The sequence below is a fragment of the Culicoides brevitarsis genome, chromosome 3 (genome assembly GCF_036172545.1).
Source record: "Culicoides brevitarsis isolate CSIRO-B50_1 chromosome 3, AGI_CSIRO_Cbre_v1, whole genome shotgun sequence".
In the NCBI taxonomy this organism is placed as follows: Eukaryota; Metazoa; Arthropoda; class Insecta; order Diptera; family Ceratopogonidae; genus Culicoides; species Culicoides brevitarsis.
The window spans coordinates 6466583-6486759 of record NC_087087.1 but is presented as its reverse complement, the minus strand read 5'-3'; the positions used below and the strand labels follow the sequence as shown (position 1 = coordinate 6486759).

At 27.4% G+C, this 20177-nt stretch overlaps 1 protein-coding gene across 1 annotated transcript; it reads left to right on the top strand.

The window, feature by feature from the left end:
- Positions 1–295: 295 nt before the first annotated feature.
- On the top strand, positions 296–19224 carry LOC134833839 (kinesin-like protein KIF19). The gene is made up of 9 exons (XM_063848304.1): positions 296–386; positions 4509–4658; positions 4716–4970; positions 15641–16298; positions 17125–17421; positions 17477–17622; positions 17684–17897; positions 17974–18124; positions 19005–19224. The coding sequence occupies exons 1-9, from the start codon at positions 297–299 to the stop codon at positions 19222–19224; spliced, it is 2181 nt and encodes a 726-aa protein (XP_063704374.1). The 5' UTR covers position 296.
- Positions 19225–20177: the final 953 nt, after the last annotated feature.

Sequence of the window (20177 nt, the reverse complement as noted above, 5' to 3'; positions counted from 1 at the left end):
TGTCAAGCCAAAAAAAAAATGCAAATTCAATTGAAAGCATAGAAAAACTAGAAAATTGAATTTGTGATGCATCATTCTGCAATATTCGCCATACCGACAACGTGGGCTTGTAACAATTTAATAGATTGCTATCAGTTTTCAATTTTGCACGTGACACACATTGTTAAATTCGTAATAAAATTTGATTTTGAACACATAAAAATTTCCATCAATTTTTTGTTTGTCTCTCTTACAGATCATAAGCCGGGCGAAAGTAACAACGAGACATCGGAGAAGCACCAACGGAAGCGATAAAGATGACGCAAAACGGCGTCAATACACCCGTGAGCAGTGGCAGCAGTGCGGGTAGCATTCCGATGCCGACATCCGGGGAGGTTAGATTAATGGTAAGAAAACGTGTCGAGTGTCAGTCATTCATGGATTGGCATTGTTACGATTATTATTACTGTTATTTTTCGCATTGTGTTTATGATGATGACGATGACGACGACGATGGCTTATCTGAGTCTTTCATCGGCAACAACAACATTGTAGCCTGACATCATGACACACATGGCAAAGGAAAATCGATTTTTTTTCCTGTGTGAATGCATCGTCGAAAAAAAAAATTGAATGTAAAATGGGACAATTTTGTTCCTTCTTTCATGCATTTGCATAACAATGGTCTTATTTTTCTGCAATTTTACGTGAAAATAGTGCAAGTTGGAAAGTTTTATGCGCTTCCGGTGATTATATTTACGACTCGAATGTCCTTAAACAATGTATGGAGGATCGGTTAAGGCTTGCGGATCAAAAATGAATTGATTTAACATTATTAGAGGTTAATTTAGGACCTCAAAAGTTTGATTTAAGACCTTAAGATTGAAATTAATCTCTTGAGGTCTTAAATTTATATTTTTAAGGTTCAAAGTAAAGTTCTTGGGGGTTCAAATGAATCCATTGGGGTCTCAAATGAACATCTTAAGGTCTCAAGTGAACATCTTGAGGTCTCAAATGAACATCTTGAGGTCTCAAATGAACATCTTGAAGTTTCAAATGAACATCTTGAGGTCTCAAATGAACATCTTGAAGTTTCAAATGAACATCTTGAGGTCTCAAGTGAACATCTTGAGGTCTCAAATGAACATCTTGAGGTCTCAAATGAACATCTTGAGGTCTCAAATGAACATCTTGAGGTCTCAAATGAACATCTTGAAGTTTCAAATGAACATGTTGAGGTCTCAAATGAACATCTTGAGGTCTCAAATGAACCCCTTGAGGTCTCAAATGAACCTTCTAAGGTCTCAAATGAACCTTCTAAGGTCTCAAATGAACCTTCTGAGGTTTCAAATTAACCTTCTGAGGTTTCAAATGAACATCTTGAGGTCTCAAATGAACATCTTGAGGTCTCAAATGAACATCTTGAAGTTTCAAATGAACATCTTGAGGTCTCAAGTGAACATCTTGAGGTCTCAAATGAACATCTTGAGGTCTCAAATGAACATCTTGAGGTCTCAAATGAACATCTTGAGGTCTCAAATGAACATCTTGAAGTTTCAAATGAACATGTTGAGGTCTCAAGTGAACATCTTGAGGTCTCAAATGAACATCTTGAGGTCTCAAATGAACATCTTGAGGTCTCAAATGAACATCTTGAGGTCTCAAATGAACATCTTGAAGTTTCAAATGAACATGTTGAGGTCTCAAATGAACATCTTGAGGTCTCAAATGAACCCCTTGAGGTCTCAAATGAACCTTCTAAGGTCTCAAATGAACCTTCTAAGGTCTCAAATGAACCTTCTGAGGTTTCAAATTAACCTTCTGAGGTTTCAAATGAACATCTTGAGGTCTCAAATGAACATCTTGAGGTCTCAAATGAACATCTTGAAGTTTCAAATGAACATCTTGAGGTCTCAAATGAACATCTTGAAGTTTCAAATGAACATGTTGAGGTCTCAAATGAACATATTGAGGTCTCAAATGAACCCCTTGAGGTCTCAAATGAACCTTCTAAGGTCTCAAATGAACCTTCTAAGGTCTCAAATGAACCTTCTGAGGTTTCAAATTAACCTTCTGAGGTTTCAAATGAACATCTTGAGGTCTCAAATGAACATCTTGAAGTTTCAAATGAACATCTTGAAGTTTCAAATGAACATCTTGAAGTTTCAAATGAACATCTTGAGCTCAAGTGAACATCTTGAAAATGAACATCTTGAGGTCTCAAATGAACATCTTGAGGTCTCAAATGAACATCTTGAGGTCTCAAATGAACATCTTGAGGTCTCAAATGAACCCCTTGAGGTCTCAAATGAACCTTCTAAGGTCTCAAAGAACCTTCTGAGGTTTCAAATTAACCTTCTGAGGTTTCAAATGAACATCTTGAGGTCTCAAATGAACATCTTGAGGTCTCAAATGAACATCTTGAAGTTTCAAATGAACATCTTGAGGTCTCAAATGAACATCTTGAAGTTTCAAATGAACATGTTGAGGTCTCAAATTCTTGAGGTCTCAAATGATTGAGGTCTCAAATGAACCTTCTAAGGTCTCAAATGAACCTTCTAAGGTCTCAAATGAACCTTCTGAGGTTTCAAAATCTGAGGTTTCAAATGGGAAGAACACTTGAAAATGACATGTATTGAGGATAATGACTCAAATTATGCAGCTTTGTGCCTCAATTTGTGTTGAATTCATGTCTTCCTTGTCGGCGTGCGTGTCGAAGAAGGACACAATCATTTCCCAATGACAAAAACAACAAATTTTAAGTGAACTTTATTGCTACGTTGTGAACATTTTACGATAATAATGTCATTGTCCGTTTAATAAGTCCTTAATTTTCCGCCTTTCAAGAGTCTTCGAGTAATCATAAATAAACACAAAATAACAAAAAGTCAATAATTTATTCAATGTATGTTACTCGCAAGTAATCCTTCGCATTCAAACTACATTTTGCCGTCAAACAAGGCGGTGAATGGAGAAAGGAAAATATTTGTTTGAATAAGCACTTGAAACCTTTCAAAAGGGCATTCTGTTACAACATTAGCTGAGCTTTATTGGGAAAAATGTGCGTTTGTGCGAAATGAAAGGAAGTTGTTGAATTCCTCGATGAAAGAATTGTGTTCTTTTATGAAATGTTTATTAAAATTCTTTGAGTACATAAATTTTCTTTGTTAACATTCTTCTTTTGTAGGCGGAAATGCTTGTGAATCACATGGAAATTGATTTTTCTTTGAATGAATTGGCACTTGAACGAAAACATTTGTGAGAAAAGTATCTCCTGTTCGACTATGAGTTTTAATAGGATGAAATTTGTTTGAATAAAAATTTCTTTTTTTTTAAATATTTATTTACTTTTTTAATAGAATTATTTTAAATATTATTCATCAAAAAATTTAAAAAAAAATTATTTTATGAATTAAAAAATAAAAAAAATTTTAAGTGAACTTTATTGCTAATTTAAAATTATTTTATTCCTTAATTTTCCGCCTTTCAAGAGTTTAAACTATTTAATTTTTATTAAAAAAATTTCGCATTTTTTTGCCGTCAAACAAGGCGGAGAAAGGAAAATATTTGTTTGAATAAGCACTTGAAACCTTTCAAAAGGGCATTTATTTATTTATTTGTGCGTTTTGCGAAATTTGTTGAATTCCTCGAAAAAAATCTTTTATAAAAAATAAAAAATCTTAAAATATATTTTTTTAATTTATAATAATTCTTAAAAATTTTATTTTTTTTATGAATAATTTTTCAAAAAATTAATTAATTATTTAAATTATTTTAAATTAAAAAAAAAAAAAAAATTTTTTTCAACAAAAAATAATAATAATTAATCTTCAAATTATTTTTAAAAAATAATTATTAAAAAATTATATAAAAAATAAAAAAATTTATAATTAATTCAAAAATTTTAATTAATTCAATTTGAAATTATTTTTTAAAAAAAATTATTAATTATTATTTTTAAAATTAAAAAAAATCTCGAAAATGCTTAATTAAAAAAAATATAAAAAAAATAAAAAAAAAATAAAAAATTTTTTTTAAAAGCAAATAAAATATTTTTATTTTATTTTATTTTTTTTTTAAATAAAAAAATAGAGAAAAAATTCAATTTTTTCATAAAATGACTTTCTAAAAATATTCATGAAAGAATATTTGGAGACAAAACATTTTATTAGCTTTGAGTAAAATTTTAATTTTAGTCAAGCTCTCCATAGAAAATAAAATTTTATGGCAATAAATAATTATTCAGATGGAAAAACATGCAAATATAAATATTTTTTGCTGATTTTGGTGTGGGATCCCATAAAAAGGCTTTCAATATAATTCATATATGGAGATAACCTTTTATTTGCATTTTTTCATGAAATTTCCTGTAATAAAAATATTTTCATAGACTTTCGTTAGAATTGCTCACAGAGAAACATGCGTCTTTTAACATTCTTCCTTTTTTCTTTTTGTTGTTCTTTAATGTTAAATAAGCAAAAAAAAATTTTTTATCTATTTCTCACAAAATTTTCATTATTTTTTTACAGGTTGCTGTTCGCATTCGTCCCTTAATCGACAAGAAAGACGACAAATGTATTCGAGTGCTGTCAAAACGAAGTCTCTTGTTTGACGAGGGAAACAAAACAAAGCCAAAAAAATACATTTACGATCATGTTTTTGATGAAACAACCACTCAGGTATGAAATGAAAGGTGAGAGACAATAAATCCAATGTGACATGTTTTGTTCTTTCAGGACGAAGTTTATCAAATCACAACAGCGAATTTAGTGAAGGATGTGTTGGAAGGTTACAATGCGGCAGTGTTTGCGTATGGAGCAACAGGTTCGGGAAAAACACACACAATGTTGGGACCTAATCCGAAAAAAGCAGCTACTCCTGTCGCGGAACAACCTCCGCATACAACTGCGGGCGGCGATGGATTGATGGTTAAAGCCATCGCTGACATTTATAAGCATATTGAAGAGGCGGAAAATCCTGAAGCGTACAAGGTAAGTCCATCAGAGACAATTACTTAATGAAAATTGAAATACTTTGGCGTTTACTGACCTACTTCTACGTGAAAAGACTTATCGCATGCCGCCTTAAAGTTGTGTGAACGTGATAATTTGTCTGTTAATGAAATTATCCCTCGTTCGTTATTTTCTCATTCTGAGATCCATTAACTGTCTTATAAGTACTGTTGGCTATAGATCGACGACGATATGAATGTCTTATTTATCGTTCGTTTGTCCTTTGAGTAGATATTACTTTTGTAGCAAAGTCACATTGAATTTGTCGTAAACGATTCTCGTAAAAGCCATTGAAAGGACTTGTATTGCGTGCCACTTTTAATTGACTGCGATTTTTCATTGCTCATTCATTCGTTTTGTTAAGGCGTTTCCATTTTATGAAATATGCTTCTGACTGACAAATGTTGTCTGTCTGTCAGTGTGACAAATTGGCTTAATTTTTAAAAAATATCTTTTGTTGATCCTTTTGTGTATCATCCTTCTCTTTTGCTTGCAATACAAAATAAAATAGAGAGAACTTAGTTTCCCATTTTTTGCTGACTCTTGGTTTTTATAACAATCGTAATCTATATGGCTCGAATTTTGCTTATTTGTATTTTTGTTTGTATATTCGTTCTAAATGTCGCATAAGTCTTCTTGCTTGTTTTTAGTTGATGAATTCTAGCTTGATAGCAAAGTTAAATTTATTACTTCAGGCTCCGGGAACCTTTTCGAATTAATGTAAGGAGTAGCAGTGATGAAGAGTAGTATTAAGGTAGAGACACAATAGTCTCATTGAGAAGTCAATGTGTCCTTTTGACGAATTCGCTAATAGTATAACAAGTTGTCGTTCTTGGATATGAGTTTAAGTACTTCGAAGGCAAACCTTTACAGACAATTCAATACAACTGGTTCATAATGACGTTAATTGTAATTTAAAGGAATTTGAATAATAATTCGCTTCCATTATTGATAGTTTTCAACAAGATCTACTTGATTTTGGTTCATTGAGTTTTCAATGCAGTTTTCTGTTCTATAAAAAAATTGTTAAAAAAATATAAAATTATAAAAATTTCATAAAATTTAAGATATACAAACCATACTGATAATTTGACCTGAAAACTTAAGTAATTTAAAAAAAATGCGCTCAAGTCTATTCAATTCAAAAATTAAAAAAAATTCTTACCAACATTTTTTAAAAGCATTCTATCGATGTACGTGCCAATTAACCATCATGACCATCCTTCATTCTTTTTTTATTTGCTCTTTTGTTAGCATTAATAGCAACATGTTTTTATTTATTCTGTGTTCCAAATACTTTAATACTCTCTGAAATGAAAAAATATGAAAACATATCAAATTAAAAAAGAAGTCCCAAAGAAGAATAAACTGACCCATGGCTTCCTCTTCTTTATGCTTCCTTCACATTTCGCTTTATCGGCAATAATTAATTGTATAAACTTCCTTCTACAAGGTCGCACATGTAATATTTGATAACAATGCTTTTCTATCGACCACGAAGCAATGACGTAAAATTTTAAAACCTTCTCGGAATTTCTTTTTGTTACTCGACTGACAAGCGAACAGGCGCCGTTTTAATTTACTTTTCAATCAAAAAGTGTAATTGTCTGTTGATAGGCTCCTATTTGAACTTTGACAAATGATAAGTGAAGCAACCTTGAACATGACCCATCCACACACACAGCGAAGTAACATGAGTCATAAAACGAATTTCGATTTTCTTCGTTTTGTCTCTTTTACTCAATTATTTCACGCGCGCGGCATCTTCTTTCATGTAATGCAATTAAATGAAAAACATCAATCAGAGTCACTGTACTGAAGATAAAATCTTATCGCTTGATAGAAAAGCGGAATAAAGTAGGGGAGAAAATAATCCGACAATGTAATAATAATTAATAGTTTCTTAACATTGGATTTACAACATTTTTCTTTCGACTTACATTGTGATTGTTATTATTCAGAAGGAACAGTTCATTTTTCAACAAAAGAAAGATTTTCGAATAATAATGAGCAAGAGATTTCTACGTGAAACCTTATTTCAAAACGTCATACAGTTGGAAATGAGAGACGGAGTAAAATGGAATTGTGTGATCAATCAAAAGTTTTCCGAAAACTATCGGCTTGATGGAGCTCACGTGTCGCAGTATAATGTAACTGTAGGTAATCCAATAATAAAGTTTGATCTCTGTAACAAACTTTTCTGCAATGAGAAATAATTTTATGATGAAAAGTTACACGCGCGGAAATAATGACAACTGGAAAAAACGCAATGAATCAACATTTTTCCAATTTGTGTAATAATTTCAATTAAATTTATGGATTTGGGATTTTGTGGTTATTTTTGGTGAACATTGATTCGCTGTTTAGAATTTTGTGGTTTGAATACTTAATTGATATTTATATGTTTAATTGCTATTTCATGTGGTGCAAATTATAATTTGTAAATGATACATTTGAAATTTTTGTTTTAAGTAAAGTACCTGACGTCTCCATTTTTAATAAATTTCAAAAATTGACATATTCTAAAATTTTTACATTCGATAAAAGGAATTTACAGTCTAATAAAATAAATAAATAGTAAATTAAATATAAAAAAAATAAAATAAAAAAATAACTAATTTAAATAATAAAATCAAATTTAAAAAAAAAAAAAAACAAAATAAAAAAAAAATTTAAAAATTTAATTAGATTAAAATTAAAAAAAAAAAATTAAATTAAAATTTTAAATAAAAAAATTAAATAAAAAAAATTAAATAAAAAAATTAAATTAAAAAATATTTTTAGATAAAAAAATTTTAAATAAAAAAATTTTAATAAAAAAAAAAATTAAATAAAATTTTTAAATAAAAAAATTAAATAAAAATTTTAAACCAAAAAATTAAATTAAATTTTAAATAAAAAAAAATTAAATAAAAATTTTAAATAAAAAAAATAAAATAAAATTTATTTTAAAAAAATAATTAAAAAATTTATCAAGAATATTTTTTTAAACTTTGAACTAAAAAATTATAAAAACTTAGAGCCAAAAAAAGAAAAATTTCAGTAAATTTAGAAATCAAACTCGTTAACCTAATTTTTTTAAACTAAAAGAATTCAAAAGAAATTCATAAAGAATTTATCGAAAACCAACAAAAGTGAAACTAACGAGCGACCTCCAAACAAAAAAAAAACTTGAAACTGCACTTGACTGTCATTGCATTTTTTATATCAAAAAACACGCTATATCACGTTCAACGATTTCCTCGAGGGACCCAACTCTACTTCATTAATTTTTAATTCGTTGATGGTTTTGTTGATCCATCGCGTCTAATTTTTAATCGAAATCCATTAAGCTCGGTTTCTCTCCTTCTATCGATTTTGCGAAATAAAAAAAAAGAAGCCCGAAAGCCCACACAAATTAACTAATCAATCAGTCGTTAATTCCGCCGTGATTGGAATCCGGGCGTACGTGACTTGAATCGCAGACTCGATGTTTTTCGCTTGTGTAAAAACGAAAGTTAAAGGTGTCAATTAATCAATAAAATAACGCAATGACTTTATCAGCAAATGTTTCGTGTTTATTGGAATTTGATGACGGAAAATAAAATAAAAAAAAAATAGAACACTTAGCACGTGAAAGAAGCAAAAAACCCATTTTTGAATTTTTGATTGTTGTTGCCATCAATTTTTCAACGTCGATAATGTCTTTGTCAATTATGAGGGAACCAGTTAGCAGTCTTCTTCTTAATATTTAATTGAAAGCCATTGTCGTTGGTTGTTGACCGAGTAAGGGGGAATGCTTTAATAGTTTTTCCATTAATTTTTTATGATTTTTTTTTTATTCCATTGTAACATCACATTTTACTTTATTTGATTAAAAAACTGACACGTTTCTTCAAAAATCATAATTTTCAGTGAAATTATGAACTTCTTAATTACTGCTATTAGTTCCACAATGAGAACAATTGAAGAAGTGTCGTCTGTCAAAGCGATAATTGATCACATAAATTTTACTTTGAACGACTTTTTCATCAAGTAATTATCTCTTCATAAAATTTTTCGCTGAAATTATAAAATCCCGAGAATCAATTAGTTTTCATTTTATCACTTGATGAGACTCGTTCTGACGTAAGGAATTTCTCACACTCGTGTAATTACGAAAAGTTTAAAATAATTTGTTTTATCAGTTAATTGCGAATGTCATGTTTGCGATACCTCTCAAGTGGTTGTCTAATAATGAGTTACGATACAATTGAGGCAAACGTGATAATAGAAAATAATGGAGAATAATTATGTAAATTTGTCATTACGACAAGCTGTGACAAACAGTGATAACATCATTACGTATTTACGTGGGTAGTTTTGTGGTGTTGTAATTGAAGAAAATGAGAAATTTGAGTTTAAAAGAGAAATTGAAATGATTGACAATTAAAATCAATGCGAAATCAGAAAAGCTATGAATGAATTTGAAGAAAATGAAGTCAAAAGGAATCCTTGGAAATTAATCAAAGGATCTCACGAAGGTAGGAAAGAAACATCTTTTGTGAATATATGAAAATGAAAAAAAAAATCAGGAATGTCCTTCAACTGAGTTGAAAACTTTTTAGGCGATAAGATTTTAATTCAGTTGAACTACGTTTCTGAGAAATTTCAGAAAAAAAAAATTAATTCATATATTCAAAAGATGCTCTTTAAATATCTTCGTAGAAATTTTTTGATTTATTTTTTTCATTTTTTCAAATTTCTTAAAAATTCATTTAATTTTGAAAAAATATTTTTTGAGGGATAAAATACATTTTTTCTTCTTAAATTATTTCAACCAATTTACTTTTATAAAAATTAAAAAAAATAAAAATTATTTAATAAATTATTAAATTAATTAATTTAATTAAATAATTTATTTTTTAATTAATTATTTTAAATAAATATTTTATTGAATAAAATAAAATTTAAAAATAATTTTTTAAATATTTTTTTTTAATATGAGAAAATTTGTAAGGAATTTTTAACAATTTGTTATTAAAAAAAAAAATAGAAGGAAAAAATATTTTTTTTTTATTTCAATAAAATTAATTCTCATGAAAATCATTATTTCAAAAATGTCAAAAATTTTCATGAGAAATAACTTTTCTGAAATAAATAAAAAATTAATATTTTCCTTTTATTTTTTTCAAATAATAAATTTCTCACATATTTTCTCATACTATTAATTAAATATACAGGGTGTCTATAATTAATTTTTAATATTTTAAAAAAAAATTTATAAAGTTAAATAATTAAAATTATTTAAGAAAAAAAAAATATTTTCCTTTCATTCTTCAAATTTTTTTCCTTCCTTTTCATTTTTTTCTTAATTTCCTCATCAAAAATTATTTTTTTCAAAAATTACTTTTTCCAACAATTTCTCTTTAAACTTAATTGTACAAAAATCAACTTTTCCTGAAGAACATAAAAAAATAATTTATTCTCTTTCCTATCAACTGGTCATATCGTAATAATGAACTTTGCCTCCTAAAATAGAAAAATGAAATACTTACCGTCTACGTGATGAAACAGTAAAGTCAATAAACTCCTTAATTCATGCCGCCAGTAATCTAAAACAGCAACCTTGAATGCTTTTAGTTCAATTCGAGTTCATGTTGCTTTTTGATGTTTAATTTTGTCACTAAAACACGTTTTCGAGCAGAAGTAATTTAGCTGTTTCAAGGAGTATCGAAAATTAATTTGACGTCAGCAAATTATTTTATCGCCTTCTTATTCTTTAAAAAAATATTTTTCCTTAGAATGAAATATTTTTTTTTCTGAAGAATGTTTAAATCTTTTAATACTTTTAAATGAAAAGATTACAAAGTAACAAATCTTTTGTCTTTTGTAATTCACTGTAAGAAGGTTTGTAAATTAAATTTTACTGCAGTTTTTTCGAATCAAATTAATTCTTGTAGAATTATTTTAAATGCCATCTTTCAATACTTTCTCTTAAATTAAATATTGAACAGAAATTGCTTCAAAAATTCCTCTTTTTAATTAATTTCACAATAAAGTTCATTTAATTTAACTTTACCTTGTTCATTTTTGCTGTCTTTTTTTGGGCAAACGATTTATTGCCTTAGTAACTTGTTATTTACGTTTTAGATTTGACCAAGTTCAAAAGTTCTTTAATAATTTGAACTACCTACAAATTTTGCTGGCAAAGTAAATAAATTCAATAAATGACTTTTGCTCTGTTTATTTATGACTACAGCAACAATTTCCTGCTTGGGTATGAATGACCTGTCCGGAAGAAGTAGAAGAAGAAGAAAGCCAGAGATATAGAAAGATAATTGAATCAAAACTGTTCCGTAAACAACTTTTACTCTTCTTTCTCTTGTCTTAGCTAATAAAGACATTTCCTTGTAAATTTCTGAGGGAGTGAATTATATCGAGACAATTTCCTGTGGTATTGGAGTATTTATATTTTTTTCTGTTTTGTCTCAGCTGGTTGTCTTTTGAAGCAAAGGAAAGCAATTTTTCATTCAGTAAATTTTCTTTTTATCCAATAATATTTATATGAAAATTTATTTGCTTTACCTTTTTTTTGCTTCCGCTTAATTATTATTAAAGTATCTCATATAGATAAAAAAAATTAGATAATTTAAACAGCGGAAGATTTTTTTCCAAGAAGCTCTTTTTTGAGATATTAAAATTATCGCCCACAAAAAATGTCAGAAAAAGTAATTTAGCTGAAGTGACAAATTTTGACCTTGATTTTTTTTTTTGCTTTTAAATATAGCTCGAAAATGTCAATTTAATAATTTGCCAAAATTTGATAAAAATTATTTTCCATCAAATTAATTTTTTTTTTATATTTTTTTACATCCTTGAATGCTTAAAAAGCTATTAATAAATTTTCATCCTTTTTTTGTACAAAATAAAAATTAATTTAAACATAAAAAAAATACTTGAAAAAAAATGTTTTCTAAATTGAGCAATTATTCCAACAATTATGTCGAGTTTATTGTCGATTTGTAACTTTTAATTGTTCAAAACAATTCTCAAAGTAAAAAAAAATGTTTCGTGTTTAGTTTTATTTCTTTATTGCTCATAATATGAACAAAGTGAAACACAAAAAAAAAATTCAATAAAACAAAAATTATTTTTTTTTACGATTCTACCCAGATTTGGGACATCATCAACCATCGAAGGATATCAAATATCAAATAAACATTTTGCTTTTGTATTTATTTATTGAATTTTGTAACGATATGCCATCACCAATGCTCGATGCACGAGACATAAACTTTTAATGTCGTCTGTATGTTTCGAACACTCTAGAAAATTCAATTAAGGCTAATCACTTTTTGTGGGTCGAACAGCAGTTAAAAAAGGGACATTCGATTTTTTTTTTTTGAATTTGTTCCGTTTTTCATTTGAGCGCTTTCTTTAACTAAATCACGACGTAATTTATGAATATCATGATGTCTAAAATATTATAAGCTTTTACTCTTCCCAAAGTTGGAAGACGGAAAATTACTTTCGAGGAAAACGTTAAAAAGTCTGATGAATGGCGATATGCTGAGAGAAAAATGTTGTAACTTTATATGGCATGAAATTCAGCTGAAAATGCCCATTAAGTATAATTCCGTGGAAAAAAAAATCACGAAATACCAGACTCAGCTTGTTTGGGGAAAAAACTTGACGATTTATGTCATTATGTAACTGTTGAGATTCGTAAAAGACTCGAAATTGGCAAATTATTTATATTAATGATGCTTGGTTGGTGACAAAGGACAAGCCTGGTTTTGACGTTATTTATTTATTTATGAAATTATTTTTTTTTATGAAAAGAAGCGAATAATATGGAGTTGAATGGTTGAATAAGAAGCTTAAGATGAAACAAAAATTTCTTAATCTAAAAATCTGGATTTTTTTTACATGTTTTTGTTCTTAAAAGAGTCAAGGTCATTTCAAGGTTAATGTAGAATATCTCTTAGTTGTTTTGAAAACAGAAGAGATAGAAGGATAAGACTCAATAAAAAAATTATTAGGCTTTCAAAAGTTCTAAAAGATCTTTTTCGAAATACTTTAGGTCTTTTAAAACTTTTGAAGGCATTCTTAAAAGCCTAATTATCTTTTTATTGAGTCTATTTCTATTCCTTCTATCTCTTCTGTTTTCAAATCAAAAGTTCTTTAAGACCTTTTTTTAAGAACTAATAAATAAAAAAATTTTAGGTAATTTTTAAATTTAAAATAAAAATTTTGAAGGCATTTTAATTTAATTTATTAAAAAAATTAAAGCCTTATATTATTTAATAAAATTTTTAATTTGCATTTTTGTTCAAAATTATTAATTAATATTTTTATTTTAATTTTTCAAAATTATTTTTTTTTTAATTAAAAATTTTTTTTTCTTTTAAAAATTGAATTAATGGATTAAATAAAAATTTTAGAAAAAAAATTATTCTTTAAATTAACCTTGAAATGACCTTTAAAATTAATTTTTTTAAATTAGCTAAAAATACTTTCTAAAATCCTTCAAAATTTTAAAATTAAGAAAATTTTGTTTCATCCTTAAAACTCAGAAAGACATTCAACCATTAAACTTCAAATTTTTCCTCTTGAACGTTCCCATTCAGAGACCAATGGCAACATTTTTATTTCACGACAAATACATTTTAATAGCATGCATCACCTTTTACGACAATTATTAAATCAATATAAATAAGTGAAAATGAATGTAGAGCCATCTCCATTTAACGACATTGTGCGTTGTAACATTTTGATTTTTATTTATTTTTTTTTTTCATTTTAAAACGTGACAAGAAAAAATGATGATGATGATGCCAATTTATTGTACATCTGGCATGTCATCGTCCATCAGCATCATCATCATCTGCCTTTTCATAAAAAATAAAAAATGAAACCACCGAACTATTTCAAGGTTACCGAAGAATTTTATTGGGCAAAGTTAAAATATAACCGCACTGTTTAACTATTTGCCAAGCAGTGGTTTTGCTTTATGAAGTCCGTATCTCTTTATTAACAAACAACAGAGACCAATTGGAGAAAAACAAAAACATTTTTCGTAACTTTGACAAACCATAAACCCTTGTCTTTCGGTTTCTAAACAAACATGTTTTTTTGCGTAGTAATAGTTCTGGGAGATTTCTCGTGGGAGATTTGTTACAAGTTTAAACGCAGGAGAATGACACAAACAAGATATTTGTGTAATAATAATATAATCAAAGTTAAACTTGTTATTAGTTTATTTTTTTGAAGGAAAAATTTTTGTTTACCTACTTTTGTTTTCGTAGGTACCGGTTTCATAGAAGGTACAAAGACAGATGATGCGGAAATTTTGTTTATTCAATTTGACACGAGTTTCCTTCGGTGCTGTTTTTTTTTTGAGGAAATAATGATAATGTTGATAGAAAAATATCCCGAGAGATTATTCCTTTGACGTATTTGTCAATTGTATCAAAAAAAAAAAAAGAATGCTTCTCAAGGTTGTTGTCAGTTAAATAAATAACAAAAAAATTAAATAAATAGCAACGTAAAATTTTCCATAATTTTTTTTTTGTTTTAAAATTTTATTTTAACTTTTAATTTTTATTTTAATTAATATTTTTATTTTAATAATTTTTAATTAATTAAAAAATATAAAAAAAAAAAATTATTTTAAATAAAAAAAATTTTTTGATTTAAATTAATTTTAAAAAAATAATTAATTCAAATTAATTTAAATTTTTATAAATTATTATTTTAATTATTAATTAATTATTTTTATTTTATTTAATAAAATTTTTTATTTTTTTTTTATTTTATGTCTCAATTACATAATTATTTATTAAAAATCCATTATTTAAATTAATTTTAAATATTATTGAATTTTTAAAAAAATTATTTATTTAATTAATTATTTACAATTATTTTTTTATTTTTAGTTGTAATTAAATTTTTTTTTTTATTTTTATTTTAATATAAAAAAGTTTAGATTTTCAAAAATTATTTTTATTTCAAATTAAAATTAATTATTTTTTGATTTTTATTATTTTTGAATAATAGGATTAAAAGAAAAAATTTAAATTAATTCAAATTATTTTTATTTAAAATTAATTTTTTTAAATTAAAAAAAAAAAAAATAAAAAAAAAAATAAAATAAAATGAATAAAAAAAATAAAAATAAATAATTTTTAAATATTTTTTTAATTAATTAAAAATTATTAAAATTTCGATTAAAATTAAAATTTTATTTAAATTAATAAAAAATATTATTTTAAATTAATTAATTAAATATCAAAATTAATTATTTTTATTTTTTAAATTATTTTTTTATTAAAAGAAATATTTTTATATCGAGTTATTAGGAAATTTCGAGTAATTTTTTCTGAATAAATTTCTATTCGTTGTTAATCTAAAACATCAAAATTGATAGAATTATGATAAAATAAACAACTCCGTGACTGTTTTTCCGCTTCGTTATTATTTATTCTCTATCTTTCTCATCATCTCCCACAGAATATATTGATTTTTCATTTGTTTGGTTTTTTTTTCGATACGCGCCATATTTCAATCAAACCAAAAAGACAAGAGAACGGGAATGTTTCGCACATTCTTGTACACTGATCACGACAAAAGAAAAGCAAAAAATAATCACAACACCTTTCCGGTATTCTTTTGATTTATTTATTCAGGTCTCGATTTCCTATCTGGAGATATACAATGAATTAATCAAGGATCTCCTTAATCCGGGCGCCCCATTGGAATTGCGTGAGGATAATCGTGGCAACCAACTTGTGAGCGGTTTATCGGAAATCACGACAGCCTCAAAATATGAAATGATTTCCCTCATTTTGCGTGGCAACAAGGCTCGTACAGTCGAGCCAACGGAAGCCAATCAAACATCGTCAAGGTCGCATGCTTTGCTGAGCATTACGATTCTGAACAAGACGCCGCTTGGCACGAAGCAAAGTCGTCTCTTTTTAACGGATTTGGCGGGATCTGAACGAGCAAAAAGAACCAAGAATAAAGGCAAGAGATTGCAAGAAGGAGCTGCTATTAATCGAAGTTTGCTGGCTTTGGGAAATTGTATAAATGCATTGGCAGCTGGAGCGAGATATGTCAACTATCGAGATTCAAAACTCACGAGATTGTTGAAAGAAGCTTTGAGTGGCAATTGTAAGACTGTGATGATATCGCATGTATCGCCGGAGATGAAATCTCATGATGAGACCAAAAATACGTTGGTTTATGCTGATCGAGCGAATCATATAACGACCAGATTACAAGCTCCTGAACTTTTGGAAGAAGCGAAAGAGTTTCCAATGTCACATTATCAGAATTTGGTTTCAGGTAAATATGCAAAAATTTGTTAAGTCATTTTCACTTAACCTTAAGTTGACTTTAGTTTGACTTAAGTCAAATTAAATAAATAAATTTAATTTTTTAATTAAAATTTTATTTTAAATTTTTTTAAATTTAATTTTATTTTTTAATTTTCGAAAAAACAATAATTTTAATAAAAAATTTTTTTTTAAAATTAAAATTTAATTTAATTTAAAATTAAAAGTAATTAAAATTAAATTGAAATTAATTTTAAATTAAATAATTAATTAATTAAAATTAAATTAAATTAAAAATAAATTTTAATTTAATTAAAATAAAACAAATTAAAATTTTATTTAATTTTGACTTATCCTTATTTACTTAATTTTTAGTTGAAATTAAGCCAAAAATTTTTTTAAAAATGAATTTAAAAAATTATTTTATTTGAAATTTTATTTATTTATTTTATTTGAAAAATTATTTTTAAATTTTTATTTTATTTAAAAAATTTAAAAAATAATTTTAATTAAAATAAAAATAAAATAATTTAAAATTTGATTTATTTTTATTTAATAAATTTTTGAATTAATTTTAAATTGAAAAATAATTCAAAAATTAATTAAAAATTAATTAATAAAAATTTAAAAATTAATTTTAAAAATTTTAAAATTTAAAAAAATTTTTAAATTTTAAATAAAATTAATTTAAAATTAAATTTTCATTAATTTAAAATTAAAAAAAATAAAATTAATTAAAATAAAATAAATTTAGCTAATTAATAAATTATTTTTTTTTACTCTTAATTAAAATAAAATTTAAAAAATTAAATTTTAAAATTTAAAAAATTTTTCAGAACTCAAATCTGAAGTTGATCGCTTGAAGGGAAAACTTCAAGGCGCTCCAAGACCACGAAGCGGAATCGCAGCTCAACAAAATGTCGACAATGCGAAACGCAAACAAGAACTTAAAAATATCCGGGAACAAATTGTCCAAACTTTCAAGCAACAAATGAAACTCCGAAGAAGACTTTTGGAAGCCGACAGTCACTTATTAGGCTTGGAGCTGGATGCCGAACGTCAAAACATGGTAATTTCCCATTGGCAGGGAAAATCAGGAAAACTCTACGACAAAAATTTAATGGATGACGATGGTAAATTTCCACATTTTCCTTTCGCTTCTGAGAATTGAATTTATTTTTTTGGTAGGAGATTCCATTGGTAACAACGCCCTGAAAACAGCTTTCAGCGAACTCCAAGGCATCGAAAAAGAAACGCGTCGCTACAAGGAAATACGTGAACAAACAGAACGAGAATTGGAAGAGACACGACAACGCGGCATTGCTTTAGAAGATGTAATTTTCCTTCGCATGAAAAATTAAACAAAAAAGATATTTTTAACTTTTTTTTTGACAGGAACTTCCGGAGCGCATCAGTAGCGACGAAGAACGCGAATTGCTTGGACTCTTGTGCCGTGTACATGAGTTAGAAGCAGACAAGGTATCGTTGCAAGCGGAGCGTTTGGCACGTCAAGCGGAGTTGCGTCGCAGAGACTTGCAGCTGCTACGTGCCGAGAGACAAAGACGCCTTTGCGAAGATATCATAAGTTCACAACGAAAGTTAATCGAAGGTTTGTAAAGCTCATCAATCAACTTAATCTTTAAATAATTGCGGGTTTTTCGTTTGTAATTTATTACATTATCTAGACAAGAAGGTTGACTTGCCCGAGGAACTGAGGGAATTGTATTCGATGTATCAGCAGGAAATACATGCGAGCATTTATAATCCTCGTTCGTCTTCGTCGTACCGCGAAGTGTATTTGAGCAAGTTGCCGCCTATTTATGCACGTGGCGGAGGGTAAGTTGTTTGAAATGGGTTCGCCCAATTTATGAACTGATAAGGTTACTTCTTCAAAATCAAATACTGAAATATTGAAAAGTTGAGAAGAATTTTTCATCCTATGGGCTCAAAAGAGGTTAAATTAACATCTCAAGGTATTAAATTAACCTCTTAAGGTTTTAAATTAATATCTCAAGGTATTAAATTAACATCTCAAGGTATTAAATTAACCTCTTAAGGTTTCAAATTAACATCTCAAGGTATTAAATTAACCTCTTAAGGAATTAAATTAACATCTCAAGGGATTAAATTAACCTCTCAAGGAATTAAATTAACCTCTCAAGGGATTAAATTAACATCTCAAGGAATTAAATTAACATCTCAAAGAATTAATTTAACATCTAAAGGTTTTAAATTAACATCTCAAGGAATTAATTTACCAAATTAACCTCTTGAGGTTTAAATTAACATCTCAAAGAATTAATTTAACATCTAAAGGTTTTAAATTAACCTATCAAGGAATTAATTTACCATCTCAATGGATTAAATTAACCTCTCAAGGAATTAATTTAACATCTCAATGAATTAAATTAACCTCTCAAGGAATTAAATTAACATCTCAAGGAATTAAATTAACATCTCAAGGAATTAAATTAACATCTCAAGGGATTAAATTAACCTCTTAAGGGATTAAATTAACCTCTTAAGGTTTTTAATTAACATCTCAAGGTATTAAATTAACCTCTCAAGGAATTAATTTAACATCTCAAGGTTTTAAATTAACCTCTCAAGGAATTAATTTAACATCTCAAGGTTTTAAATTAACCTCAAAAAACTTTAAAAAAACTTCTTAAAAGCAAAATCAGTTTTTAAGCAATTTCTTCTAATTTTTCTTCAGAACTGAAACTCCCGAAAGCTCTGGCTCCAGCTCCGATTGGTCTCCGCCATCTCCCCTTCCTCCCGTCGTTCCCGATACTCCAACTTCCACAATACCGGCATCCGATGTCATTCCCACTCCCGATCGTTTCATGGGTCCCGCAGTTGTTCCAGCAACGCGTTTGCCGCCCTTGAGACGCCTCGCGACGCAACAACAGCAACACCGTCTTAACAATAGGTAACAAGAGACATTAATTTAGTTGTAGAGTAGTGCAAATAGGATAGAGAGTGTGGAAGGAAGATCATCGAAAAACGAAAAAAAAAATTGCTAATGGACTCGTATTTTTTGTGTTTGTCTGTGTTCGTTTGTGTCATGTCTCTTTAACTGTTTCTCTCCTTCTACGCACCACGCTGATGATGATGTTGATGATAATGATGATGGAAGCAACAGTGAGTCAACAGAAACGGACGACTGAGTGAATTAAGTGAAAAAAATTTTCCATGTCATTATTTATTTACTTATAAAAAAAAGTAGTGAAACGGACCAACAAGTTGGAAGGCAGCTGATAAATTGTAACAGAAGAAATATGAGGGAAACGAGATAAGGATGTTTCTCTTTTTAAGTTTGTGCTACTTTATTAAAATATCTCTCTAGTTTGTTAAAAGTTAGGCGATATTTCATTTTATTTTCTAACGTTCAGAGACGGATCTTGAATTTTTTTCAAATTTTATAAAATTATTTTTTTTTCTTTAAAGTTAAAAATTTTTAAAAATTAAAAAGACCAAATTCCGTCTCTGATTTTTACATCATGGAAAAAAGGCACCTGTTTGTGAATTTCAGTATCATTTTCTTTTGGACATAGTTTTCTTTCATTGGAGACAAATGGCGAAAAGTTATAAAAGTTTCTCACAATCAAAAACATTGTTAGAGTAGGAAAAAAAATAAACATTAAAATGTAATTGTTTGCGCACAAAAACAATAGAAAGTAGATTTTATGACTTTTACTACATATAGAAGTTTTGAGAAAAATAAAAGAGAATAATTTAAAATAAAAAATAAAATGTTTTGTCATTGCATTTCTTGTGTTTTTAGAGGCTCTTAAAACTTGAAGGCATGAACTCTTTACGAGAGTGATTTCAATTAAATATTGAAGGCTTCATATTTTCTTGTTTTTACAACTTAAAAAAAATGAAA

Coding starts and splice junctions, on each gene's coding strand:
- LOC134833839 (XM_063848304.1), top strand. CDS start 297: ATGACGCAAAACGGCGTCAATACACCCGTGAGCAGTGGCAGCAGTGCG. Junction 17,422..17,476: donor AAATTTAATGGATGACGATG/GTAAATTTCCAC, acceptor TTTTTTTGGTAG/GAGATTCCATTGGTAACAAC. Junction 17,623..17,683: donor GCGGCATTGCTTTAGAAGAT/GTAATTTTCCTT, acceptor TTTTTTTGACAG/GAACTTCCGGAGCGCATCAG.